The sequence below is a fragment of the Pelodiscus sinensis genome, chromosome Z (genome assembly GCF_052426305.1).
Source record: "Pelodiscus sinensis isolate ZL-2025 chromosome Z, ASM5242630v1, whole genome shotgun sequence".
NCBI classification, from domain to species: Eukaryota; Metazoa; Chordata; order Testudines; family Trionychidae; genus Pelodiscus; species Pelodiscus sinensis.
Window position 1 is genome coordinate 20,324,032 of NC_143085.1, and position 27,641 is coordinate 20,351,672.

The 27,641-nt window shown below is 46.9% G+C and overlaps 1 protein-coding gene across 4 annotated transcripts; it reads right to left on the bottom strand.

The window, feature by feature from the left end:
- Window positions 1-533: 533 nt before the first annotated feature.
- Window positions 534-23,523, bottom strand: PUS1 (pseudouridine synthase 1). Of its 4 annotated transcripts, none has more exons than XM_075898403.1 (6): window positions 23,371-23,523; window positions 19,513-19,731; window positions 16,528-16,665; window positions 15,129-15,231; window positions 14,177-14,874; window positions 534-3,111 (listed from the first exon to the last, which is right to left on the bottom strand). In XM_075898403.1, the coding sequence occupies exons 1-6, from the start codon at window positions 23,458-23,460 to the stop codon at window positions 3,064-3,066; spliced, it is 1,296 nt and encodes a 431-aa protein (XP_075754518.1). In that variant the 5' UTR covers window positions 23,461-23,523; the 3' UTR covers window positions 534-3,063. The 4 variants fall into 4 exon arrangements, with proteins under 4 accessions (XP_075754518.1, XP_075754516.1, XP_075754521.1 ...); XM_075898401.2 differs by having other exon boundaries at window positions 534-4,965; XM_075898406.2 differs by having other exon boundaries at window positions 534-4,965; window positions 23,367-23,518.
- Between the last annotated feature and the right edge of the window lie 4,118 nt (window positions 23,524-27,641).

The following is a 27,641-nucleotide window of genomic DNA, read 5'->3' on the forward strand; positions in this document are numbered from 1 at the left end:
CTCGAATCAATCTAGTGGCCCTTCTTTGTACTGTTCCAGTTTGAATTCATCCTTTTTAAACATGGGAGGCCAGAACTGCACACAGTATTCCAAATGAAGTCTCACCAATGAGGTATAACAGCACTAACACCTCCTTATCTCTACTGGAAATACCTCGCCTAATGCATCCCAAGACCCTATTAGCCTTTTTCACGGCCATGTCACACTGGCGGCTCATAGTCATCCTGTGATCAACCAGGACTCCGAGGTCCTTCTCCTCTTCCGTCACTTCCAACTTTAACTGTATTAGGGCACTTAAAACAACAAAATACCTTCTAGTGTATACAAGTGCTAAAAGCCTACAACTATCTCCAAGAATCTTTACATTACATTGTAAGAAGTATCCCAGTGAACAGAGGATTTATTTGTTTTCAAATGCCTGTGTGGAATCTGAAACCTAGATATTGCAGAATTGTTCCAGTGAATGATATCCCCAAATGGGAACTCTCCAAAGGGAGTTAAGAGCATAAAGTAAACAGCACAAACACAGCAAATAAGGTTAAAATGTTCAATTTTAATGATCTAGGGAATGTTTCTTAGTTTTCTCAAAAGGTTACAAATGAAAGTTCCCATCGAGTTGATTTGAATTGGCAATATTCCTATGGATATTTTATTAAGAATAACCCCAACTTTGCTCACAGATTGAAGTTGATAAAATATGAGAGTGAAGAGATCATAAAGATAATATAAGTTGTACAAATATTGAGGGTTGTACAAGAATCTAGGGGGGAGAATGCATTTCCTGAAGGCACACTGAGAGACACACCTCACAAATCTGCTTTTACCTACAAGACAAAATATGGTTCAAGACCTTCTGGGGATAACAATAAAACTCCTAATTAAAATGTTAAGAAACACAGGAGCATAATATCCACAGTAACTTTTTAATACAAATAAAAGGACAAACTACTCATGCAGAAATGGAGTCCCAAAGGAATTATAAGTTCAGTCATAAGGCCTTAGACAGGAACAATTTAATACACTTCACAAAACTGAACTGAGAAGACAGCCCTTCAAAACAGCATTACATTCAATGGGGATTTAATTCACATCCATAGGTGCTGTAGTCTGTGTGTCAAACCTACAGGACCTTTGTTCAGTAGGAAAATACATCCACTTCCACTGAGGCCACTGCCCTGAAAGAAAGCTTTAATTTACACAGCTCTGAGCCTCCTTTGAAGCCAAAATGGCAACGTTTAGCTGGAAAGGGCTCAATCAGCATGTCTCCTAGGCCTGATCTTTGCTTAACATGCAGGTTGACATAGCTATGGTGAGCAAGGGTGTGAAAATCAGATATCTCCTGAGCACTGTAGCTCTGCTGACCTGGTTGCTGGTGTAGGTACAGATTGACTGACAGAAACATGCTTCCCTCAACCAACCTACAGTGTCCGTACCTGTGCAACAGGACTCCACATTGTTCCTACCCCTTCTGTCACTGCATCTACACTATGGGGTTATGTCACCATAGCTATGTGCTAGGATTCCCATAGTGCGGAGATGCCTTTAGGCATCCCATTCATAAGGCACCAGCTGGCTCCAGGGCCCTTAAAAGTAGAAGGGTTATGGGAGGTTTGCACCACTGTTCCTCCTCTTTCCCACCCCTAACAAAGGTGATCCCACAGATGGTGAATTAAGAACAAATTCTGATAAAAAAAAAAATCTTTAGCAGCTTCATATGCCCTAAGACACAGAAAACAAAAACTTAACTCATGGAGGAAGAAAGGCCATCAGATTGAAAGCAGCTGTCTCTTAAGCAGTGTTGCATACTCTCCCCTCTAACTGGTTTCAAGGTTAGGGGCATACTTTCCTCCTTTTCTGTACACAGACCCAACACAGAAAATACCCTGGGCCAAATTTTCAGCCACAACCTCTGAAACCACATGTATATGTTTGTATACCTATTTGACATACATATCCCACATTTATTATACAATCACCCAGCTGGCAGAGGGATAATGAAGATTTGTACATGCAAAGTTTATGCATGCTGGGTTGAAGCCTACAGAAAATTTGAACTTTACATTTCATTTATGTAGGCCAAAATGTAGCAGAGCGTAATCTAGCAAGAAAAGGATTCCAATCTAACAGCAACATAACTAGTGATCTACCATAGGCAATAATGATCCGCTCTAAGGCTTCGTACTTTGAGCTTATACTTCACATGTTCAAAAATGTTTAACAAACTATAATTAAAGAGTTTGTGAAACAATTACTCGGGTTGAAGATGCTCAGCATAAACTGCCAGCTATAAATCTATGTTCTCGTATTATCCAAATAATAAGAACACATCTGCTGTTAATAATGCCTTTAAAATAAAAGGATCAACATGTCTCCTGACACATGTATACCAGCCTACTTTCCAAAGTTAAATCTCATTCATGAAAGGGACAATTTCTTAAGATTACAGATGGCAAAGAAAGTCTCTCTCTAGCCAGAGAATGCAGGGTCACCTGTATAAAAACAGTTTTCTGATCCCATACACATTTCATGTGAAAGTCATGGATAGTATGTGCAAAAGAAAAAGTCTTTGTCAATTTGGAAATCATTATAGCTACAGATGAAAAAATTCTATGAACTAAAGAGATTTTTAAAATGGTACATAAAGGTCTTCAATCTATAAAATAAAAATAAAATTTAAAAATGTTTTGCACTTGCCTTTTTTAGAGATTACACATGTTTAAATAACTACATCTCTCATATAAGCACTCTTATGGTCATAAAAACATAATTCAAATTACATAATGAAAACATTCCTGCACAAGATTCCTTTATAACCTAATTTTTGTTTTCCTTTTCAAGTATACCATATTCCAATGCATCAGCTACTAGTGTGCACACGCAGTTTCAGGATCCTTGCTGCATTATCCTTCCCCCATTCCTTTTGGTTGTCTCATTTTACAGTACTCATTTTCAGCATGCAAGAAAAGCTGTGGTTTGTTGGACTGCTTGATTTAGAAAGGCCACTTAGTTCTACTCAAACTGAATCACAAGCAGCAAAGATCCCAGCTCCTGCTATTTACTGTCTCAGTCAGAATCATCACCACAATCATCACTGCCTTCAAGACTGTTACTCTGGAAAGCAGAATGGAAAAAAATGGTTGTCACCAGTTTGTTATAGACACGAAATACTAGATCACAACTACTCCAAATTCTAGGGAAATGAGAATGGGGATCCAAATGTTATGGCTTGAGCCCACCTCTAGTTACTACATTTGAAATTACTTGAGGAGTAGGGGGAAATATTGCCTTTTACTTCTTATGGCTGGTAGATACACTGAAAAATCCAGCTCCATATAGCGCTACAAAAGCAGTAACTTACAGCAGGTCAATTTAGACTCCAAATAGTAAGGACAGAATCATTATGCCTGTCAGCACAACAGAGCCAACACATCTAAGATGATAAGCTGGATTTTATTTTCTCATACATCATTAACAGAATTGGTTAAGAACTCGGTTCAGTTTGAAACTAAATGATGACAATCTGTTTGCATACTGAAAACTGAAACTACAGAGAGGCCATATAAAATTAAAACCACACTGAATGACACAGGGATCCTATACCAAGTATATTCTCATGTTTAAGTCAACTAAACCTATACATTTGTCGAAGCAGTCACAAAACTTGAGAATTTCCCCAGAGCGCTCCAGGATCTAGGGACCTCACTGCAAATGTTAGGTTAAACTTGTGAAAAAGTAAGTTACTTTTAAAAAGTGTATTTGGTTGTACAGTAACAATCTATGGGGCTATTGGTAACACACATAAGGAAACTGTTTAAATTCTAAATTGACATTGTCATTTTTAAAATGAGTCAAAGTCAGGGGTTCTACAGTGTTTTCTTAACATAAGTAGTAAGAGTGAGGCTGTAATAAAGAAAAACAGTGTCAGCAATGATGATGATATGGCTCAAAGTCATGTATTTCCAACTGTTGATTTAAAAACAAATGCAAACAGCTGTATGCAGCTTTGAAAAGGAAATGGCCTTTTCTATTATTAAATAAAAAGGCAAAAAAATTATCCAACTGCAAAACAACCAGGAAAACATTTTGCAGTGTAAACAGGCTAAAAATGTTCTGTTATGGAATCTGTCACACAACTCCCCAACCAGTCTGTGACAAAACCACACACAGTATTATATTTGTTTGAATTTACTGGTGTGACAGGATGAGACCCGCCTACCCCCCTGAAACGGGTCCACCCCGTACTGACCCCGCGATTGCCCTCTCGCTCATGGGGACAACACCGCGGGAGCTAACCGCTTGCGGACTGTGTGCACCAGTGGGTTAAGCAACGCGGATCGCACGGCCACAGGGCAATGGTGGCCGGAAGTGACAGCAGGGGCGGAAGTTACATCAGACACCCGGGAGGAAGGGCAAGGGGGAGGGGGATAAAAGCCCCAAGGGAACTGGCAAAGGGGGGGAGAGAGACAGGAGAGGGAGGAGCGAAACAGGAGAGAGACAGGGGAGGAGGAAGACAGCTATAAGATAGGTGCGAAGGAGATGGGGTGGAAGCAGCCCAGGGCAGGGCACGGAGCCAGTGCACCAGTGGGTTAAGGGTATGTACCCCCTCTGGTGGGACAGGTCCAGGAGACTCTGTCTTTAGGGCCCTGGGCTGGGGTCTGGGAGTGAGGGTGGGCCCAGACCCCCCACCCCGCACACCCAGTGGAACATACTTTTAAAAGCAGCTACCAATCAGTAGCTAGGGAGCGGAAAAGACAAGCGGGAGAGAAGGGGGTGGGACCAGACCCCCACACGTGGTGGAGAATGTGGGCACGCTGAACCCCAAGGGTTAACCGTCAAAAAAAAAAATTATTGATTTTTTCCCCCTTTTTTTTAAGGGGGTTTCGATAGGCGCAGAAGGAGAGTGGAGGGAAGTCCGTGGGTTTTTGTTGTATCGCACAAACTAGGAGTCGCGGATGGCACCTCACCCTGGAAAAGAAGAAAAGGAAAAGACTGACAAAGGTGGAATTATTAGAAGGAGACGTAGGGGTGCAACCAGCCCCCCCAGCTGAGCGGAGCATGGAGACTGCGGAAATGTTTAAATGGTTAACCGAAAATCAGAGGCAACAACACCAACACCAAACAGCCCTCCTGCAGCAACTTGCAGCTCAACACCAGGACCAACAGAGGTAGCTCCTCACAGAGGTAGTGGAACAATATAAAGCCAACCAGGAACATTGGGTAAGACAATGGGGAGGTATGGGAAGGGGACAACCCCTTGGGCAGGGGGGTAATATGGCGGAGGGAGGGGCCCTCGCCCAGCTACCAATAAGGTTAGCCAAGATGGGGCCCCTAGACGATCCAGAGGCGTTCCTGGTCACCTTTGAGAGGGTAGCCACTGCCGCCAGGTGGCCAGAACAACATTGGGCAACAATACTAGCTCCGTATCTTACGAGCCCCGCTCAGTTGGCCTATCGGAGTCTAGACCCCCGGGAAGCCCTACATTATTTTAAAGTGAAAGAAGCGATACTTGATCAGCTGGGGGTCACCCCAGAATCTTACCAGCAAAGGTTTAGACAAGAGAAATACCCTCACGGGGCAAGGCCTCGGGCAGTTGCCCAGAAGTTAAGGGAAGCCGGATGGCGCTGGCTGGAACCAGAGCAACAGACCGGACTGCAGGTGGCCGAGAAAGTAGTACTAGAGCAATTTATTAACATCCTACCGGGCGAGAGCCAGCGCTGGGTTTGCCGCCATCATCCCACTTTGTTAGGAGAGGCGGTTACATTAGTGGAAGATTATATGGCTGCCGAGGGTGGTGAAGGGGGCAGCGGGGGACGGAAGGACCCTCATGGAGGGGGCGGTAGAGGAGTTGTCCTGGCGCCCCCACGGCCCGGCGAGAGAGGGGGAGCAGGAACACCTCCCAGTCCCAACAGGAGCAGCGGAAGACGTCTGGCGCCTGTGTGGAATCGGTCGATGGCAACGGAACCCGTCCCCCGACCTTTACCCCGGGAGGTGCGTCCGGACAATCCCACCCAGGCTCGGGGGCCAACTGGAGGGTGTTATCAGTGTGGACAGGAGGGGCACTTCAAAAGGGACTGCCCATTTATGGACTGCTCGTATGGTCAGGTAACGAGACGAGCGGCGACGGTAGAGGTGGGGGAGCGGGGAAAAATCTTACGGGAAGTTGAGGTGGAGGGGCAACAAGTCACGGCCCTGGTGGATTCAGGGTGCGGCCAGACCCTGGTACGAGCAGACCAGGTGGGGGAAAGAAGCACAAAGGGTCCCCCGGTCCACGTTCAGTGTGTACATGGGCGAGTAGAAGCATACCCTACAACCTGGGTACACCTCAAGGATGGGGCCCAGGAAGGGTGGGTCTACGTGGCTCTCGTACCCAGGTTAATATACCCTGTCTTGCTAGGATGACACTGGAAGGGCTTTGAGCAAGCCCTACGAGAGTGGCCGGAGTGGAGAGGGGAGGAAGTGATTCTAGCAGCCGACCCTAAAGTGGCCTCAGGAGGCGGCGAGGGAGGGGACGAGATTCCCTCTGACTTTATGAGGGAGCAGAGGGAGGACCCCCTGTTACAGCAAGCTTGGGAACAAGCCGCTAGAAATGCAGGGGAGCATGACAGGCAGAGGATAGCCCAGATTTTCCCCAGATTTGAGATTCAGGGTGACTGGTTGTATAGGGTGACGGAAGGGAAGGTGCAGGGGGAAATCATCACCCAGCTATTGGTTCCCGCCCAGCACCGTTGGCAGCTACTAAGGCTGGCCCATAGTAACCCCTGGGCTGGCCACCTATGTTACGAAAAAACGATTAGTCGCCTCCTCCAAAGGTTTTACTGGCTCGGGATCTACCGGGCCACCCGCGACTTTTGTGAGTCCTGCCCCGAATGTCAGAAGACGGGACCAGGGCGGGTACCACGGGCACCCTTGGTGCCTCTCCCTATAACAGAAGTCCCCTTCCAGAGGATAGCCATGGACTTAGTGGGACCCTTGGAACCAACAAAAAGTCGTTTTCAATACATCTTAGTAGTTATAGATTATTCTACCGGTTACCCGGAGGCGGCACCCCTACGAAACACAACCGCCTCGACGGTCGCTGAAGAATTGGTTAAGATATTTGCGAGAGTGGGTTTGCCGGAAGAGATTCTTACCGACCAGGGGACAAATTTCACGTCCAACCTAATGAAAGAATTGTGTCATCTGTTCCGAGTCAAGGCCCTGAGGACGTCCGTATATCACCCCCAGACGGATGGTTTAGTTGAGAGATTTAACCGCACCCTCAAAGGTATGCTTAGAAAATTTCAGGAAGATCCCAGCGGATGGGATGTTGTTCGCTCCCAGCTCTGATGTTCGCCGTAAGAGAGGTACCGCAAGCCTCTACAGGAGTCTCCTCTTTTGAACTATTATACGGTCGACAACCCAGGGGGATTTTAGATGTAATCCGTGAGACCTGGGAGGACCAGGTGACACAGGCGGTCGGGACTGTGCCCTATATTCTCAAGCTGCAAGAGAGACTACAATGGGTGGGGGAATTCGCCAAACAAAACCTCCTCGGGGCCCAGGAGCGGCAAGCCCAATATTACGACCGCAGGGCAAGGCTGCAGACTTTCGAATCAGGTGATAGGGTACTCCTCCTGCTACCCAAGCAGTCATCCAAATTATTGGCACAGTGGCAAGGGCCCTTTGAAGTCGTCCGTAGGATAGGGGACATAAACTATGAAGTTAGAATGCCAGGGAGGAGGAAAACAACGAACATCTATCATGTGAACCTCATGAAGGAATGGCGGGCTCAGGAGAGCCTGATGGGACTCGAGGCAGGGGTGGCCCGGGAGTTCCAGGTGGGATCTGAATTGTCAGAGACACAAAAGGGGGAAATCCTAAACCTGCTAAATGAGTTCCCACAAGTGTTAACAGAGTTACCCGGACATACGGAGGTGGCTTGTCATCACATCAAAACCGAACCCGGCTGCACGATCCGCGACCCGATACGGCCTATACCCCGGAAATTGTGGCCGACCGTTAGAGAGGAAGTGGACAAGATGGTGAAGTGGGAAGTGGTGGAAGAATCCCATAGCGCCTGGAGGAGCCCTATTGTGCTGGTCCCCAAATCCGACGGTTCTATCCGTTTTTGTATCGACTTCCGCAAGGTCAACGCGGTATCTCAGTTTGACGCTTATCCCATGCCCCGCGTAGATGAATTGCTAGAACGACTCGGGACAGCCAGGTATTTATCTACCCTCGATTTAGCCAAAGGGTATTAGCAAATACCACTAACACGCGAGTCCCGAGAAAAAACGGCCTTCTTAACACCTTTCAGCTTGTACCAATTTGTAAAGATACCATTCGGGCTTCAGGGAGCTGCAGCCACCTTCCAGCGTCTAATGGACTGGGTACTACGCCCCCACGAAGATTACACTGTCGCTTATAGACGACATAATTATATATAGTCAGACCTGGCCCGAACATTTGAAGCGAATAAGAGCTATACTGTCCTCATTGTGGGAGGCAGGGCTGACAGCAAACCCATCCAAATGCCATTTTTGCCAACAGGAGGTCTCCTATTTGGGGTACACGGTGGGAAAAGGTAAGATCTGCCCCCAAGTGAGTAAGATCGAGGCTCTACGAGACTATCCAGCTCCGAGCACCAAGCAACAGGTTCGACAGTTCCTAGGACTGGCCAGTTATTACCGCCGATTTGTGCCGGACTTCGCTACATTGGCGGCCCCGCTAACAGACCTGACACGAGACTCAGCACCGAAAAGGGTAAGGTGGGACCCCCGGTGCGAAGAAGCCTTTAAGGGTTTGAAACAACACCTAACTCAAGCACTGGTGTTGGCCCAACCCGACTTTACTAGACCTTTTATCCTACAAACTGACGCTTCGGAGGTAGGCCTCGGGGCGGTACTCTCGCAAGGGGAAGGGGGGGAGGAACATCCCATCGTATACATTAGCTGCAAGTTAATACCGAGGGAGCAGAATTACTCAACAATACAGAAAGAGGCATTAGCAGTAAAATGGGCCGTTAACCTGTTGCGATATTACCTTTTAGACAACCCGTTTACGGTGGTGACGGACCATGCCCCACTACGCTGGCTTCAAGCCATGAAAGATTCCAACGCACGGATTATGCATTGGTACCTGGCGTTACAGCCATAACGTTTCGAAGTAAGTCACCCAGCTGGGAAGGCCAATGGAAACGCGGATTTCTTATCAAGAAACATGGCCGAGGACCAAGGAGACCAAAGGGGACAAGACGAGAGCATGAGGGGGAAGGTGTGTGACGGGGTGAGACCCGCCTACCCCCCTGAAACTGGTCCACCCCATACTGACCCCGCGATTGCCCTCGCGCTCATGGGGGCAACACCGCGGGAGCTAACCACTTGCGGACTGTGTAGCGCCGTCGCTCTGCAGCTGAGCGGCTGGTCGGCGGCCGTTGCCCAGCAACGCGGATCGCACGGCCACAGGGCAATGGCGGCCGGAAGTGGCGGCAGGGGCGGAAGTGACATCAGACACCCGGGAGGAAGGGCAAGGGGGAGGGGGATAAAAGCCCCAAGGGAATTGGCAAAGGGGGGGAGAGAGACAGGAGAGGGAGGAGCGAGACAGGAGAGAGACAGGGGAGGAGGAAGACAGCTATAAGATAGGTGCGAAGGAGGTGGGGTGGAAGCAGCCCAAGGCAGGGCACGGAGCCGGCGCACCGGTGGGTTAAGGGTATGTACCCCCTCCGGTGGGACAGGTCCAGGAGACTCTGTCTTTAGGGCCCTGGGCTGGGGTCTGGGAGTGAGGGTGGGCCTAGACCCCCCACCCCGCACACCCAGCGGAACATACTTTTAAAAGCGGCTACCAATCAGTAGCTAGGGAGCGGAAAAGACAAGCGGGAGAGAAGGGGGTGGGACCAGACCCCCACAACTGGTAATAAGCACACACTAGCCCAGCAGCTCAGCACTTCTTTAACTTCCCAGTAGTGAGTCTTCACTATATAATCAAACAGCACTGGAGGCAGGAGAAAATTCTTTGTACTTTTTTAGTCAAATTCAATCAAATTAAGGTAGCATATGTTATACATCTAATTATAACAGTGTATCTACATCAGCACACTGCAGCGAAATAATTATCAGAAGTATAAAAATAATACAGGGAAGACTTTAGTTGTCCTTATTCATGCAAATCACACACTGTATTTTAATTTTAATATTAGAATTTTGTCTCACTCCAAAATAAATCATAAAATGTCTCAGAGGGATAGCCATGTTTGTTTTTACAAGTAGTCAGAGGCAAGGGTGGGCAATAATTATTTGATGGGGGACCACTCCAAGATTTTGGAAAGTGGTTGAGGGCTGCACTCTTCCATGGTATTAATGGAGGAGATATGGGGTCTCGGATGGAGGTTGGGTGCAGAAGGGAGCTTGGGATAAGGGTCTGGGAAGGAGTTTGGATGAAGGAGGCAGTTGTGACCCAGGGCAGGGAGGGGATTGTGATCTCAGGCAGGAGACTGGGGTGCCAGATCTGGGAGGGGATATGGGTGCAAGAGACGGGCAAAAGGTTTGGATATGTGGCATAGCAAGGCGGGAGTGGGGGCAGAGGGTTGGGGGAGGAAAGGAGGGTTGGGGAGCCAGAGGCAGGCTCTGGCCAGGAGACTTACCAGCCAGCAGTCAAACCAGCCTGCCTGTCGAGCTAAAGGCTTGTAGAGCTTAAAATGTTTCTGCCTGCCTGCCCATGTGCTTGAGTAACTTAGCAGGAGGGGTGCCTGTGGGGGTGCTGTGCTTTGTGACTGACTTTTTTCAAATACGCAGCTCCCATTGACCAGAAACCAGCCAATGGGATTGTGCTAATTGTGGGAGTAGTGTCTGAATCTTCCCTCACTTCCCTTCAGGCTCATGAAGAGAAAGCGCCCCGCATCCACATTTCTGAGTGGTGTGAAGGGCTGTGGGGCAAGCTGGGGAGCCTGCCTGGAGTTCCCCACTGCCTCCGTGGACTGGATCTGGTGGCTTGATGGGCTGGATCCAGCCTGCAGGCCATATTCTGTGCAGGCCTCGTCCGAGAAGTCTTGTGGTATCTTAAAGACTAACAGATTTATTTCCCATGTCTCCTATTAAAAAACCCATTCAAATCAATAGAAATTCCATGCACTAAAAGTCTGAACTTGCAATTTCTCATTGAGCTCAGTGGAAGTTTTGGCTCTTGGTGGGTTACAGCAAGGTTGGGCAAGAGGCAGCTAGATGGCTGGATTTTGCCCGCCACGCTGCTGGATCTGGCCTATAGCCACCTCTCGCTGCACCCTTACTATAGATGGCTGCTATTTGCTCTGCAAGCTGGAGAAGGATGGGAGAATTTGCACATTAGCCCCATCCCCAGCAAAATCCATGTACTCCCATTATCCAGTTTCAGCCAATAGGAGCTAAGAAATTTCGCTGACAGGTATGGAGCCTGTCTCAGGTTCCTGCTGGGATGCTGGCACCTCGATAAGCACCTCCCAGCCACAGCCGGCCTCTGGCACTCCCCCTCCCCCCAACTACCATGTCACTACCCAAACCTTCTGTATCCGCTCGCCCCATCTCCTTTGGGTCACAACTCCCTCCCAAAACCTGCACTACCTCCTAATCTCCTCCCCAGTCCAGAATCCACTCCTGCAGCCATACACCCTCCTAGATCCTGCTCTGGATCACAGCTCCCTCCTTCACTCAGACCCCACACCAACTCTCTCCCAGACCCCACACCAACCTCTTGCACCCCAGTCCTTTATCCCAAGCTGCAATCTGTACCCCATCCACCATCCCAGACCCTAGATCCTCTCTATTAAAGGGTAGCTCTTAACCGCTTACTAAAATCTTGGCGTGGCCCCTTCCATCAAAAATTATTGTCCACTCCTGTTTAGAAGATTAGGGAGCAGAGTAACTACATTTTCTTTCCTCTTACTTTAAGCTTTTTTGCAAGTGAATAGAATATTAAATAAAACAGAAAATTAGATAGAGGATAAGTGAGTTCTTCATGCAAATTTGTATTTAAAAGGATCCTGTCAATCTGAAATATAGTTTCCCTTGAATTCAGATAGTTATAAATAAAAATATCTGCTTGGGCTCTCAACCCATATTTATGTGGGTTAGCAATCATATATTCCTGCACTTTAAAATATTTCTTCCTTACCAACAAAAACTGTAAAAGTGACCATATGCCAGGGATGAAACGATAGTGAAGAATAAAACTGTCAGACACATGGATGAATATAATTTGTTGGGGGAAAGTTAACATGGTTTCTGTAAAGGGAAATCATGCCTTACTAATCTGCTAGAGTTCTTTGAGGGGGTCAACAAACATGTGGACAAGGGGGATCTAGTGGATACAGTATACTTAGATTTCCAGAAAGCCTTTGACAAGGTCCTTCACCAAAGGCTCTTAAGTAAAGTAAGTTGTCATGGGCTAAAAGGGAAGGTGTTTAACTGGTTAAAAGACAGGAAAGAACAGCCAGGAAAAAATGGCAAGTTTTCCGAGTGGAGAAAGGTAACTAGTAGGGTCCCCCAATGGTCTGTCCTGGGACCAATCCTATTCAACTTATTTATAAATTATCTAGAGGAAGGATAAACAGTGAGGTGTCAAAATCTGCAGATGATACCAAACTGCTCAAGATAGATAAGACCAAAGCAGACTGTGAAGAGCTTCAGAAAGATCTCACCAAACTAAGTGATTGGGCAAGAAAAAGGCAAATGAAATTTCACGTTGATAAATGTAAAGTAATGAACATTGGAAAACACTATCCCAACTACATATACAATATGATGGGGGACAAATTTGGCTACAACTACTCAAGAGAGAGATCTTGGAGTCATTGTGGATAGTTCTCTGAAAATATCCACTCACTATGCAGCAGCAGTCAAACAAAGCAAATAAAATGTTAGGAATCATTAAAAAGGGATACAGAATAAAGACAGAAAATATCCTATTGCCTCTATATAAAACCATGGTACGCTCACATCTTGAATACTGCGTACAGATGTAGTCACCTCATCTCAAAAAAGATATATGGGCATTGGAAAAGGTTCAGAAAAGGGCAACAAAAATGAATAGGAGTTTGGAACGGTGCCATATGAAGAAATATTAAAAAGACTTGGACTTTTCAGCTTAGAAAAGTGGAGACTAAGGGGGGATATGATAGAGGTCTATAAAATCCTGACTGGTGTGGAAAAAGTGAATAAGGAAAAGTTATTTACTTATTCCCATCAAATGAAATTAATAGGCAGCAGGTTTAAAACAAAGAAAAGGAAGTTTTTCTTCATTCAGCGCACAGTTAACCTGTAGAACTCCTTGCCAGAGCATGTGGGGAAGGCTAGAAGTTTAACAGCATTCAAAAAAGAGCCAGATAGATTCATGGAGGTTAGGTCCAACAATGGCTATTACCCAGGATGGATAGGAATGCTATCCCTAGCCTCTTTTTCTCCGGAGGTTGGTGACAGGGGAAGGATCACATGAGGATTACTTGTTGTGATCCCTCCCTCTGGGGCATCTGGTATTGGCCACTGACAGCAGACAGGATACTGGGCTGGACAGACCGTCGGACTGACCCACATGGTTGTTCTTATGCTGTCATATCCAAATATTGAGAAATATATGTATCTCTGATTATTTTAATATAGTCTCTAAGATTATGTTAGATGGTGTAGTGACACCAGGTAAGTGTTCAGAGTGTCCTTTAAAAAAGCTAATAGCTTCAACTAGGGATGTTAAATATCGGTTATTTGAATAATCAAATAACCTCATGAATTCTTATCAGTTAGTTGACTGTTCTATAGTCCTTTGGGGCAGGGCCAGCCACAGCACAAGGTGACAGGCAGGAGCTAGTCCGAGAGGGGAGCCAGTTTAAAAACCAGCTCCTCTTGCAGACCAGATGCTTGTTGCCCTGTGCTGCTGCCTCTAATAAGGAGGCAACAATGCAGGGTGGCAGCAGCCCCTCTCTGTGGGGGCGGCAGGGTCTGAATTCCTGAACCTGGTGCAAACCAGAACTGAGTTGGGCTTCTTGCCCATCTGGCTCCTAATATACTTTAGATGAAGAGCCACAGCAAGGGTAGGTCCCGCACCCAGTTAGAGCCATAACTGCTGGCCAGCCTTCTAAAAAATGTACTGGTTGGGGGACAGGGGAAGGGAAATGTGTGTAGTCTATTGCTTATCAGTTAATCAACTACACTACATCCCTAGCTTCAACCATTACCTTTGAATTTCTGTCATCAACTTGTACACCTGAAGAAGTGGCACTGAAGTCATGGATGGAGAGGGTGCTCAGCCAGCTCATCATAGATTGCTCCTCCCTTTCTGTGTTTATAATAGTGGGATAGATATGTTGCTCTTTGAAAATAGCAATTTTCTCCTCCTCCTCCTTCCATTCCAGTGGCTCATGTAAACCATCATTTCCAAAGCGTCTATTGTACTTTTCAAAGTGCACCTTTTCCAAGACCAGCCCAAGCCCTGGAGCTTTGGGGACATCCACCTTTTCTTCTCCCCAGCTGCGCTCCATGATGGACTCAGGTGCATAGCCTTTCACCACAGCTATCACCAAACCGATCATCTTCCTTATTTGGTGCATCATAAAACTCTGTCCTTTCACCTTTATCACTGCAAATTCCATGCCTTCCCTCACAAAGGGCTCTTCGCAATACATCTCCATGATATATCGTTTGGCACTGGGATCTTTGGGTGCCTTCTGAGAGGTGAAGTTGTGGAAGTTATGGGTCCCTTTGTAGCAAGCAAGAAGCTTGTTGACTTTCTCAAGTGTCTCTTTGCTCAGTTGGTAAGTTTCATCTTGGATACCATGATCTTTATGGGCAAAGGCAAATGTTGGTAACATGTAGAAGTAGGTTCTGGCATCACATTTGTTCTTGGAGCTGAATCCGCCGGTGACTCTTTTCAGTCCTCATTTTTAAAAATGACATTTTGTTAACAAAACTTCTGTATCAGCCAATCCCCCTCCCCTCTCCACACACACCAAGAAGAATCAATATAAAACAGAAGGAGATTAAAAAAACACCCCAAACCTTTTCACACTGACATATTTGAAAAAAAAATCTGAATGGTATAGCAAAAAGCTCTTTAGTAAAAAATTCCTCTTTCAATTAAAATCAGTGTTTGTACATACTGCTGGGATACCTACTTTTTCATATTCTTACCCAAAATTCTGATATGAGCAGGAAGATAGTTATTGATCTTTTCTAAAACGTTGTCTATCAGCCAGATCTTCAGTGACACAATCTGTCCAGCAGCAGACACACCCTATGAAAACAAAACCAATGAGAACACACATTTGTAATGAAGCCACAATGAAAGATCTGAATCAGAACAAAAATTTAAAATAGATCATCTGTATACACTCTCGTTCATTTTCTTTACTGTTACTGGTCATTGTGAAATGAAACAAAGACGCTACCATAAAAAGGCATCCTGCAGTCAGAATCATACAGAAAAAACAGAACAAAAAATTCAGCACCTCAGCAAATCTAAGATGCATTGTGTCCCCCTCTCCCACTGGTAAAACTGAGATAAACAAGAATAAGCATTTAAAGGATTTTCTCACAGTCACACAGAAAGCATACTATAATAAAGCTGTGAATAGAACCCAGCTCCCCCAACTCTGTGCTGTAGCCAAAAATCACCCTTGGGCTAGGGTACTACAAATGCTCGCCATTCAAGATGGATGCATTCCTGATACCATCATGTGTAGTGAAATCTATGAATAACGGGGCAGCAGAGTGAGTACTCCATTTTCCCATAGCGAGTGGAGGGGAACCTGACCACTGCTGCTGCCTCACAACAGGCCACCTGAGGTTGCATCTCCCTGCAGGCCGGAGGACTGGGTGCAACTGGAGTGTGTGTAGGGGCGGTGGAGTTGGGAGGGGGGAGTCAAGGCAGGGTGGTGGCAGGAAGGGTCTGGGCTTGAGGACAGGAGAGACCCATGAATACATGAAAAGAGATTCAACATACTGTGAGGATCTCTGATAGTTTAGTAAGTTTGGAGAAAGGAATAAGGTTGCAAATATATTATAATGTCACCTTCCTCTGTAGCATTTCAATGTATTTGATTCCTACAAAACCAAACATGTGCTGTATACAAATCTGTATATTAGAGTAACATCTCCGAATTTTCATTAAGAATAAGAGCCCCGCTGTGGTAAGCGCCACATAGTCAAAGAATGAAAACAGTCCCCAAAACCCCACAAAAAAAATTACTAAGAGGACAGAACAAACAAGGGAGAAGTGGGTTGGAAGGAAGAAGTAACAAACAGATTATCACAGATGCTTTATAAATAAGAATCTGTATAAATATCTAATTGCTACTTTTGTATTTACTAACTAGAATTTATTTAAATTTTAATTTAGTAGAGAATGTGTACACACACTACAAATATTTTATATTTAATATAACTATATATTCACTAACAAATGAGAATCTCACATTATAAAATGATCTTATTTCTCATCAGTGATCCAAAATGCACATGATTCATAGACAATCAAACGATCTTAGTACCACTAGCTTCTGTTAGAGCATGAAAGAAAGAGCTTCAACACCTTGTCTGTTCGTGCACACCTCTGAAAGGACATTTTTTTCATATCTTCACCATGATTTTCCGGGATGCACCCTGACCGAACGAGGGCAGATACTAGATCATCCTCTATTGTCTTGAACTGTAAGGACCCCACATTTCGCTGAAGACAAACAGAGGAAAAAACTACAATTAATACTTTATTTGAAGATTCATCATTATCCAGGATCCATTAGACAATGGACTCTCAATTAATTTTCAAAGTTCTCTTTTCATAGAACAAACAGCAATGCCACACTCAAACAAACTCTACCCAAAAAACAACGAATAGTCACGCAGCACCTTAGAGACTAATAAAACACGTAGATGGTATCATGAACTTTCATGGGCACAACCCACATCTACAGATGAATGGAGTTATTAAAGGTCCAGTTTCTAAATAAATAAAGGGGGGAAGGGGGAAAAGGGGAAAAATAGTCAATTAGAGCATCCATGCTGCATGAAGCTGATAAGAACAATCAGTACCTTCTCTATCAGTTTCATGCAGCATGGAGACTCTATTTCTTTCCCCTTTTTTCTTTCCCTTCTCTTCCCCCAACCCGCTATTTATTTAGAAACTGGACCTTTAATACTCCACTCCTCTGAAGAAGTGGGCTGTCCCCACAAAAGCTAATAATACCATCTACATGTTTTGTTAGTCTCTAAGAGTATGTCTACACTTGCACCGTATTTCGAAATAGGGATGCAAATGCAGCAGTTCGAAATTGCAAATGAAGCTGAGATTTGTGCTTCATTTTCATAATCACATTATGGAGCTATTTTGAGTTAACGCTATTTCAAATTATCAGACGCTGTGTAGACGTGGTTATTTCAAGAGAAAGCCCTTCTCTTGAAATAACCCTTATTCCTCGTACAATGAGGTTTAACAGTTATTTTGAGAGAAGGGTTTTCTCTCGAAATAACCGCATCTACACAGCGTCTATTAATTCAAAATAATGCTAACTCGAAATAGCGCCATAACGCAATTATGCAAATGAAGCATGGAATAGTTAAATCCCTGCTTCATCTGCGATTTTGAACTGCTGTATTTGCATCCTTATTTCGAAATAGGGTGCAAGTGTAGTCATACCCTGTGGTGCTGCATGTTGTTTTTTAAAATTTTTTCCAGTTACAGACTAACTCAGCTACCCCTCTGAAGCTTTTAAACTCTAGCCATTATATTTTACCTGGAGTCATGAATGAGACAAACATAGTTTTAGTATTTCTTTTGCTTTTATAGCTGGTAACAGATAGAAGTGATTTCAGATGATTCCTCAATGCCTGCCAACACCATGAATAACTGGATTTGTGTAGAGATCACAAATGACCAATCTGTGAGTCTGCAAAACAGCACCAGAGGAGCTGTTATTCCAGTACAGCCAAAGCCATCACATTGAAATTCTGGGTCACTGTATTCATAAATCAGAGGGGTAGCTGTGTTAGTCTGAATCTGCAAAAGCGGCGAGGAATCCTGTGGCACCTTATAGACTAACTGAAGTGCTGGAGCATAAGCTGTCGTGGGCAAAGACACACTTCGTCAGACGCATCTCATGAAGTGGGTCTTTGCCCACGACAGCTTTATAGACTAAATGAAGTGTAGGAGCATAAGCTGTCGTGGGCAAAGACCCACTTCATGAGATGCATCTGACGAAGTGTGTCTTTGCCCACGACAGCTTATGCTCCAGCACTTCAGTTAGTCTATAAGGTGCCACAGGACTCCTCGCCGCTTTTGTATTAATAAATTAGATGATATATATTCTTAGATTATATTAGGGATGTGGGTTGCTCCAGCCCGGGGGGCTGCTAGCTCAGGGACCAGATGCAGAGGGAGCTGGGATCTGCCAGCTCCCAGCTTATGGGGACGAAACCAGCCGGGATGGAGCAGCCCCTGGCCAAAGCTGGAATGCACCCCCGCCTGCCTCCAGTTAATGTTTAATCGATTAAGTAATTAAAGGATTAAATGGGATTTTACATCCCTAGATTGTATACATCTAAGGGCTCACAACTGCTATTACTGCATTCAAAAAGTCACTTTCTGCACAGCTTGGTTAAGAGAGCAGTCATGTATCTGTGGGCTTGTCTATCCTGGAAACACTTTGTAGCAATGTTGTTATACTGATGCAAACCTACCCCTCCCCCCCCCCCCAGTTTAATTTAGCTACAGCAGGGCAGTTAGGCAGAAGTAAAACAATCCAGTGGAGCACATCAGAATCATGGGGCTGCATTGGGACAAGTATCTCCAGGAAAGAGAGGTTCTAAAAATGCAACAGAAAGAGGCAGAAATGTAATGTACATGTTTTGGAGCCCTCTGCTCTGTGTGCATTTCAATGATAAATTGAAGAACTCATCTACACTAGAGGACACATTGTGGAATGTTGGTCTTATGCCCATTTTTGCCTGTACACATCTAAACATAAGAATGGCCATACTGAGTCAGATCAAAGGTCCATATAGCTCAGTATCCTGTCTGCTGACAGTGGCCAAAAACATTTTAGAAATTAAATGAACAGGGCTTGGAAAATCCAGGAGGTAGTGAAACAGCCACAACTGCAGAATCTTAACGATCTCAGTGAAAAAGTAGCAGGCATGTTACAAGGTAACACTAGGCTTCTTAGTTGAACTAGTGGAGCTGTAGCTTGGTGCTTTCAGTCTACATTGAAGGGCTATCTAGAGCAAGGTTTTTTTCTGAAAGATCTCACATTGTTGCTACAACTCCAGTAAGTTCCACCAGTATCAACACTGGCAGGAAAGCTGGTGTGGACCGGCTACTAGCATAATTTAATCCACATTCTCTAGGCTTCCTCTAAAGGACACTAACACATCAGAATCTGAGATTGGGCTATAACATTTCTCAGCCTTATCCTTCTTGGCTCCCCTCATTTCTGACACTGCACTACTTTGGGCAGATTGATACAGACAGATATGCACCCCCCAACACAAGAGGCTGAGTAGCATTTGCCTCACTGCATACCTGCATCCCATGGTAGCCTTTCCCAGAATACGCCATCAACAGAACAATCTTCCTTTTGGGAAATTTTTTATTCTGATCCTCCACATCCTCTTGGCATCCTTTGAACTTTTTGTCTTGGTGTCCATTTTCCTCTTGATTTTCTGTCTCCTCTTTGCTGTTCTTCAGTCTTTTTGCCTGACTGGCAGCTGCTGCTCTTGTATCCCCAGCCATTGCAACAAACTGAAAATGACAGAGCAGAAAGAAGTGGAACAAAAAATGGCATTTCCATCAGTGGAAAAAACAGATGATAAACATATCACACCCAGCACTTGGGCTACAACTTAGTTTCTTTGGCTATCAGTTGGAGAAACTGTTGGCAAAGTAATTTAAGAACCTTTCCACTTAGGTTGTGTCTATACTATAGAGACCACACTGGCACAGCTATGTCAGCCTTACCCAGAAGCAGAGATTAAAACTACTCCTTTAGAAAGGATTTTTCTGCTAGTGTAGGAACATCTTCCCCGACCCACCTTCTGCTCTGCTCCTCTCCTCTCAACCAAGGAATGGTAGATAGGTTTTTATACATCACTTATTAAAGTGCAGACCACACCTGAGTCTGTACTTTGCAATGTAGTCACATTTTCACCTTTTCTTGTCCAACATTACTTTTAAAAAGAGGGTTGCACACTTGTTGGCACACAGCTGCTCCTTGAGCAAGAAGCCCTAAGTGCTCACCCTGTTTATAAATAAAATATAAATCCTAGTTTTTATATAGTGCTTTTCACCCAATCATGAAGTGCTTCACAAATACAGGTAGAACTTCTCTAGTTTGGCACCTGACCAGTGTGGAACCAGACAATTTGTCAAACCACAGGAAGTCAGTATTATCTAGCAGCATTACCAATATTTCCAATGTGTATTGGGTTCTTAGAAGACATTTAGGGATAAATTAGAGCTAACAGCAGCATAGATCACTTGAAGCCAGGACTGGTGGCTATAAACAAACTTAAGGGGACTGAAGGAAACTTGGCCACACCCATGATAAGCAGGCATCTGGCTAAAATCATGCCGGACCACAGATGCTGCTGGACCAGAGTATGCTGGACTAGAAGGGTCAACCTGTATTTTTAGCCGCATTTTACACATCAGGAAACTAAGATGTACCAGAATGGACTTCTCTAACGCCATCCAAAAGGCCAGAGACAGGGCCAGGAATGGAGCCCAGCCTTCTCCTGGGTCCTCCTCCATTGTCTCTATCCTCTAGCCATGCTCTTCTATAACATTTCATCATCCAGTGAGCAGAAACCAAACTGTATGACTTGAATGACCTGACAACACAAAAACGGTCCATAATAAACAGGCCAAGCAACTAATTCATGCACAGCCCCATATGATAGCACACATTCACAGCACAAGCAGGGGCTAAACAATTACAAAGTGCTTTTTCAAAACCCAAAAGGTTGCTTATGGATAATCCACAAAAAGGAGCTATAGCTATCCAATCAATATAATTTGCTACAAGCAATTTGCACAGATTTTTAATGATAATCTACAAGGATGATGACACTGGGTGAAGGCATACGTTACATTTACCACTGCATACATTATTGAACACAGAATGCCAGAGAACAGCAACAATGAGCAAGTGAGGCCTGGGGGCTAGGAAGGACATAAGACTGTCAAGATTTCAAAGCTTAAAGTACAGCTGTAGCAGTGCTTATAATGCAGCAGTGTGGCCATGGTAGGAGCACTAGGAGAGAAATCTCCAAGAACTCTGCATAACCGATCACAAAGGGAATAGCGAACTATGTTGGGAGCATGGCTCCCTGCACTGTAGCCCAGTTTATACAGGTGCTTTACAGCACTCCCAACAAGGTGTTTTTTCACATCCCCAAGTCACAAAGTTGCAGCACAGTAAAGTGCCACTGTAAACTTAGAATAGTAATAGAAATGTAGCCGTGTTAGTCTGGTGTAGCTGAAGCAAAATGCAGGACTACGTAGCACTTTAAAGACTAACTAGATGGTTTATTAGATGATGAGCTTTCGTGGACCAGACCCACTGTAAACTTAGAACCATATACATACAGGACTGGAATAAGGATATAAGCGACTAATTGACTAGTCAACTATCTGACAAGCAAAAGCTTATCGGGTAGTCGACTCAGAGTCCTCTGCTGCTGGGGCTCTTGTACTTTTCAAAAGGCAGAATGTGCTAGTTCTTATCCATTAATCACTGGAAATCCCACTGACTATTCGATTAATTAATCAAAATGTAACATCCCTAGCCTAGAATGGATCATAAGCGGTTGTCCAGTCCAGTCCCTAGCACTAATGCAAGACTACCTAACTAAACTATTCCTGAGATGTCTAACCTGTTCTTAAAAACCTCCAACAACAGAGATGCTGCAAAATCCATTGGCAGTTTGGTCTAATGTTTAACTACCTATAGGCTAGTTTTCATACTGTCCAGCCTAAAACGCCCTGGTTGTCATTTAAGCCCATTGCATCTTATCCTATCCTCCGTGGACAACAATTTCACTGTTCCCTTCTAACATTTCACGTACTTGATGGAACTGTGAATGGTTAACTGGTGGCCTGACCAGGCTGGAGCAGTGCCACACCCACCTTCCATAGGCCCAGTCTGGCTGGAGCTAGGGATGTAATAGTGTAGTTCAGTGGTCCCCAACACAGTGCCCGCGGGCGCCACGGCGCTCGCCGGGGCATTTCTATGTGCCCGCCAAATCATCTGGGCCGGCCCCGCTCTCAGGCACGCAGCACATGCGTGGCACCAGCCCCAGGCACGTGGTGCATGGGCACATGGGTGGCCCCTGACCCGGGCAAACAGCACATGTGCGGTGCCAGCCCCAGGCACAGGGGTGGCCCCTACCCTGGGCATGTAGCACATGCGCGGTGCTGGCCCCAGGCGCAGGGCACGTGGGCGGCCCTTGCCACATGGCACATGTGCGGCGCGTGGGCGGCCCTGCCCCTGGGAGCGTGGCACTTGAGTGGCCCCACCCTCAGGCGCCCAGCAGCCCCGAAAGGTTGGAGACCACTGGTGTAGTTGATTAACCGTTAAGCAAAAGCTTATAGGTTAACGCTATAGACTACATGTATTCTCCTCCTCTCCTCCCCCCAGTAAATTTTTCAGCAGGTTACCCAACACTCTGGCTCAGTCCTGGCTTGCAATGGCTCCAGGATTTACCCCTGCTGCAGCTCTGCATTTAAAGTATATTAGGAGTTGGGCAAGCAAGCAACCCGGCTCAGTTCCAACTTGTGCCGGGTCTGGGAGCTCAGACAACACCCACAACTAGGAGCTGCTGCCACCCTGCACTGCTGCCTCTTTATCAGAGGCGGTAGTGTGGGCTGACAGGTCCATGAGGGAAGCTGTTTTTTTAAACCCTCATGGACCAGCTCCCACCTGACACCCTGCACTGCTGCCTCTGATACAGAGGCAACAGCGTCAAGTGCAGGGGGCTCCTTGGCAGTGGGGCAGGAGCACGTTGGCTGCCAGCTCCATCTCTGGGGACTATAGAATAGTCAACTAACCCATACGAATTCATGAGGTTACTCAACTATTCAATTAACCGAAATTTAATATCCCTACCTAGTACTTGGAAAGTTATCATACCCCCTCCCCTTCTCTTCCCCAAGCTAAGGGACCCTTGCTGTTTCCCTCTGCCCACAGATCACACTTTCTCCAATGTGTCCATTTCCTTCCTGAAACCGAGCGCCCAGACCTGCCCTGCCCCCCTCGCTCCAGGAGGCTGCGAGGCTGGAGCCCGTCCCGACTCCCACTAGCCCTGCAAGGAAGGAGGCGGACCGACGGGCTCTGACGTTACCCCTCCCCAAACCCGGCAGCAGGCGGGCCCTGGTACCTACGCGCGGCGCCTTGTTCGGCCGCCCGCAGATCGCGCTCGCCGAGAGGCCCCGGGCCAGGAGCCTGAGAGCAGCCAGGCGCCGGACAGGCATTGCCCCCGACGAGTCCGGGAAACAGCCCCTCCCCCACGCCAAGCCAGGGCTGCGCGGGCCGCCACTTACACTGGAACGGCCGGGCTGGGGCACCACGTGGTTGGCACGGAGCCACGCTGCACAGGAATGCCCGACGGGCGCCGGGTGGGGACAATCTTCAGCGGCCGAACTGCGCTGGGCCTGGGAGGTGCTGGAGGAGGAGCGAGGGGCGTTAGCGGGCGAGGCGCGCGCAATGGGGTGGGGATGTCTCCTCGCTCTGCACTCCCTCCTCCTGCCAGCATTTGTCCCGCCTCCGGCTCTTGCCCTTCCCTTGCAGTTCCAGCCTCCAGCCCTTGTGATGCCCACCCATCGAATCGCTCCAAAGCTCTGGGTCCTGCGCGGCCTAGCTGCGTTTCACTCCTCCCCGCTGGCTCTCGGAGAGACCCGCCTGCAGCTACCATTGCCCCTGCGGCTGCCCGCCTCTCACACTGCCCCTGCCCCTTCCTTCCTCTTCTAACAGAGACTAGTGTTTCTCTGCCCTTCCATATGGCTGTCATCTGCCATCCACCCAGCTCTTCCTCCCTGCTTACAGCTCTCTTCCTCTCCTCAGTGACTACAGCATCCACCTGCCCTTCAGGGCTTGTTTCCTGACCTCTTCATTCCTCCGGCAGTTGTAGACCTGATAAGCTGAACCAAAGCTGGGACCTCTGGAACTTAATGCAGGACCCTTTACAGCTTGAGTGAAAAGCCAGCTGGCTCTCAGCTAAGTCTGTAGAGCAGACTCATTCTTTCCGTAAGTGGTCTCAGTGCCAATAGATGGGGTAGTGATTCACATCCAGTAGGTATGTGGGTTACATAAGCAGACCGGGTTCAACCCTGCAAAAGGGCCATTAGCTTGACTTGGTCTAGTGTTCCGTTACTGAGTATCCTTCAGCTGGTCTCTTTCAGCATCACTAGTCAACTTTCCCTTACACATATGATCCACCATATCCACAACTTCAATTTCAACATAAGGATGTGAACAAGTAGAGTAGCCTTCTACTCTGCTTATCAGGTAGCACTATCAACTACTCAATCATCCCCTGCTGGTCCTCTGCGCTCTTAAAGGGACAGAGAGGAGTTGGCACACAAAAACTCTGGCTCAATCTCTGGTTCCCTGCTAGGTCTCAGGACAATTTTTCCCTGCTCCCTGTATTCAGAAAGGTACAGAGCAGCAGCAGCAGCAGCCACTTAAGCAGCTGCCACTGCTCTGTCCCTTTAAAAATGTCGAGGGCCACCAATGGGGGGGGCAGTTGTGCTGAAAGAGACCCACAGGACTGGCAGCCGCTGTTCTGTCCCTTTCAGAATGCAGAGTGGCATCGGAGGGTCAGGGGGCTTGTCCTAAGAATTGTTGTGGGACCAGAGATTGAGCCATTATCTTTGCAGAGCTGGGGGTAGGGGAAGGGTTGTTCTGTGACACAGTAGTGAGCACTGTAACACCCTTTTCCTAATAAGGACTACTGGACTGGCAAATTAATCGCTAATTAACATTGCTATTTCAACAGTACTTGTGACTGCTGCTCTGCCTTCAGCTTCCCTTTACTTTTTCCTCCATTGATCAGGATACTGCCTCTCTCCATGCTTCATTCTCCCCCTTGATTCTTGTATCCGTTTTCTCCATCACAATGTCCAGGACAGCTGCCAACCCACAGTCCTTGCTCACCCTCAGCCTCCACTTCCATTTCCTCTGTCCCTGCTCTCACACTGCACTCTCTCCTATGATAGAAATCCCAGGACTTTGTATTCTCTCTCTTCCTTCAGCTCTGTCATCTTCCTAGCTCAGTGGTTCCCAACCTTTTGGGGTTGCCGGATGCCCAGGGGTGGGACCACTCACAAACTGGGCACCCGGGGGCAGGGCTGCACACGCCCAGGGGCGGGGCTACCCATAAGCCGCGTGCCCAGTTCCAGTGCCATCCATGCGCTGCACTCCCGGGGCCGGCGCTGCTCCTGTGCCGCATGCCCAGGAGCCGGCATCATCCATGCGCTGGGCACCTGTGGCTGGTGCCGCTCCTGCGCTGCGTGCCCAGGGGCGGGGACACCCATAGACTGCGTGCCCAGTGCCAGTGTGTAGCCAGACAGACCCCCCCCCCCCCATCTCATCCATCTTATTTGCCTCTCTGAGGTTCCTGAAGCATACAGGACAGAGAAGGAGCAATAAAATCAGCATAGTCTATGCTGGCTCATCTGATCCTGAGAAGCTGAAAACATAGATATGAGGAGAGAATGATTAAGGCAATAAGCTGGCCTCAAGGCTGCGAGAAGTACCCGGCTGGCACCCATGTTGATTCAAACACACACAGTCCTCGGGAGAGGAATTTCCCACTGAGAAAAAGAATGCCCAGTACTTCCAATTTAATCCTCTCAACTCTCTCTTACAAGTGTAAATTAAGTTCACAACTCCCTTGTAAGAACCGGTCTCACAAAAGACAGACCAGCACCATTTGGCATCACAGATAAGAAAGAGAAATACGTGACCCAATGGGTATAAAGGTGGGTACAGCAGCACACTCACTTTTGAGTGTAATTCTACCCTCTACCTGCTGGTCGGGTTAGGTGTTTGACCTCCCGAGGTTCTATGGGGACGCCCACCTTGTATTTTCGTCTTTCCTAGGAATTGAGGGACCGGCCCTGGCCTGACATGCTGGAGTTGAGAGGCACAGAAGGGGGTAAAAATTGTACCTGGATGTGGTCCTCTGTCTTAAGTGTACACAGACTTAGAGCTCTTTAAAGGTTAAGCTGTAACTTGGTACTATTATTTCTGTTTTTCCTATCTTTATCTTCTTTGTAACCATTTTTAAGATCTATACTTTGCTAGCAGTTAAGAAATAGAACAATAGCCATTGCAACCATATGATTTATAAGCTTCCTCAATAAACCTGTAACTGTTTAAGCTTTAACCTGACTCCTTCAGTTGCTTTAACAGAACCAGGCACAATTTAAAAGAACTTCAGCCGGTCTCAAGGGACAGATATAGGGAGAGCTTGGGCGTTTGGATTTGTGTCACTCCCAGGTGGCAGATCTGTTGGGGCACTTCTCAGCCTCCCCCAGGCTGCCCGCTGCGAAGGAATCACAGATTCTAGCAGCTAAAATCTGAAGTGTAATAAGCTCTCCCTGCAAACTTATTGGAGCGCTCGTCAGCCTCCTCCAGGTTGCCCGCTGCAAGGGACGCTGGTCTCAGCAGTTAAAGTCTCGGGTGTATAGTACACACACAGTATAGGAAGAGCTTGGGCGTTTGGATTTGTGTCACACCCAGGTGGCAGAATCCACTGGGGCACCTTTCAGTCTTTCCCGAAGGCTGCCCGCTGCGAAGGAATTACGAATTCTAGCAGCTGGAATCTAAGGTGTTATAAGCTCTCCCTGTACACTTATTGGGCACCCGTCAGCCTCCTCCAGGTTGCCTGCTGCAAGGGACCCCGGTCTCAGAAGTTAAAGTCTCGGGTGTATAGCACACACTACTCACTGCCCTGATCGTCGGCTGACACGGTGCCACGCATACGCTGCACTCCTGTGGCCGACACTGCTCCTGGGCTGCACGCCCAGGAGCCAGCAGCACCCATGCACTGCATGCCTGGAGCCGGCGCCGCTCCTGTGCAACATGCCCAGAGGCAGGGATGCTCATACACCACGTGCCCAGGGCTGGCACAGCCTATGTACTGCGCGCCCAGGGGCGGGGCCACCCATGTGCCACGCACCCAGGGGCCGGCACCGCCCATGCACTGTTCACCCAGGGCTGTGGCCACCCATACGCTGCACGCCCAGGGGCCAGCACCGCCCATGCACCACGTGCCCATGGGCACCGCATTGGGGACCACTGTCCTAGCTAAACAAATCTACTTTTCCTACAGGATTTCCTCCCACACCTCCAATTCCAAACACTTTGATCATACATGACTCATTCCCCAAACTCTTCCCCGCTGTCTCTGCAGGGATTCACACAGAATTCTTCAAAAAAGTTGACAAATATTATGTGACTTTCTTGGGCCTGGTTTTAAATGGTTGTTAACAGCCAGAGTGGTCAGCTCCATTTACTAAGCTTTTTTTCTTTGCTGATTATATTTGTATTTTTATTTAAAGTGGATTTTTGTTTAAATAATCCTTTAATTAAGAACATGATTCCGCAAAGCCTTTAGGTACACGTTTAAATCCATCCAGTTTTAAACCCA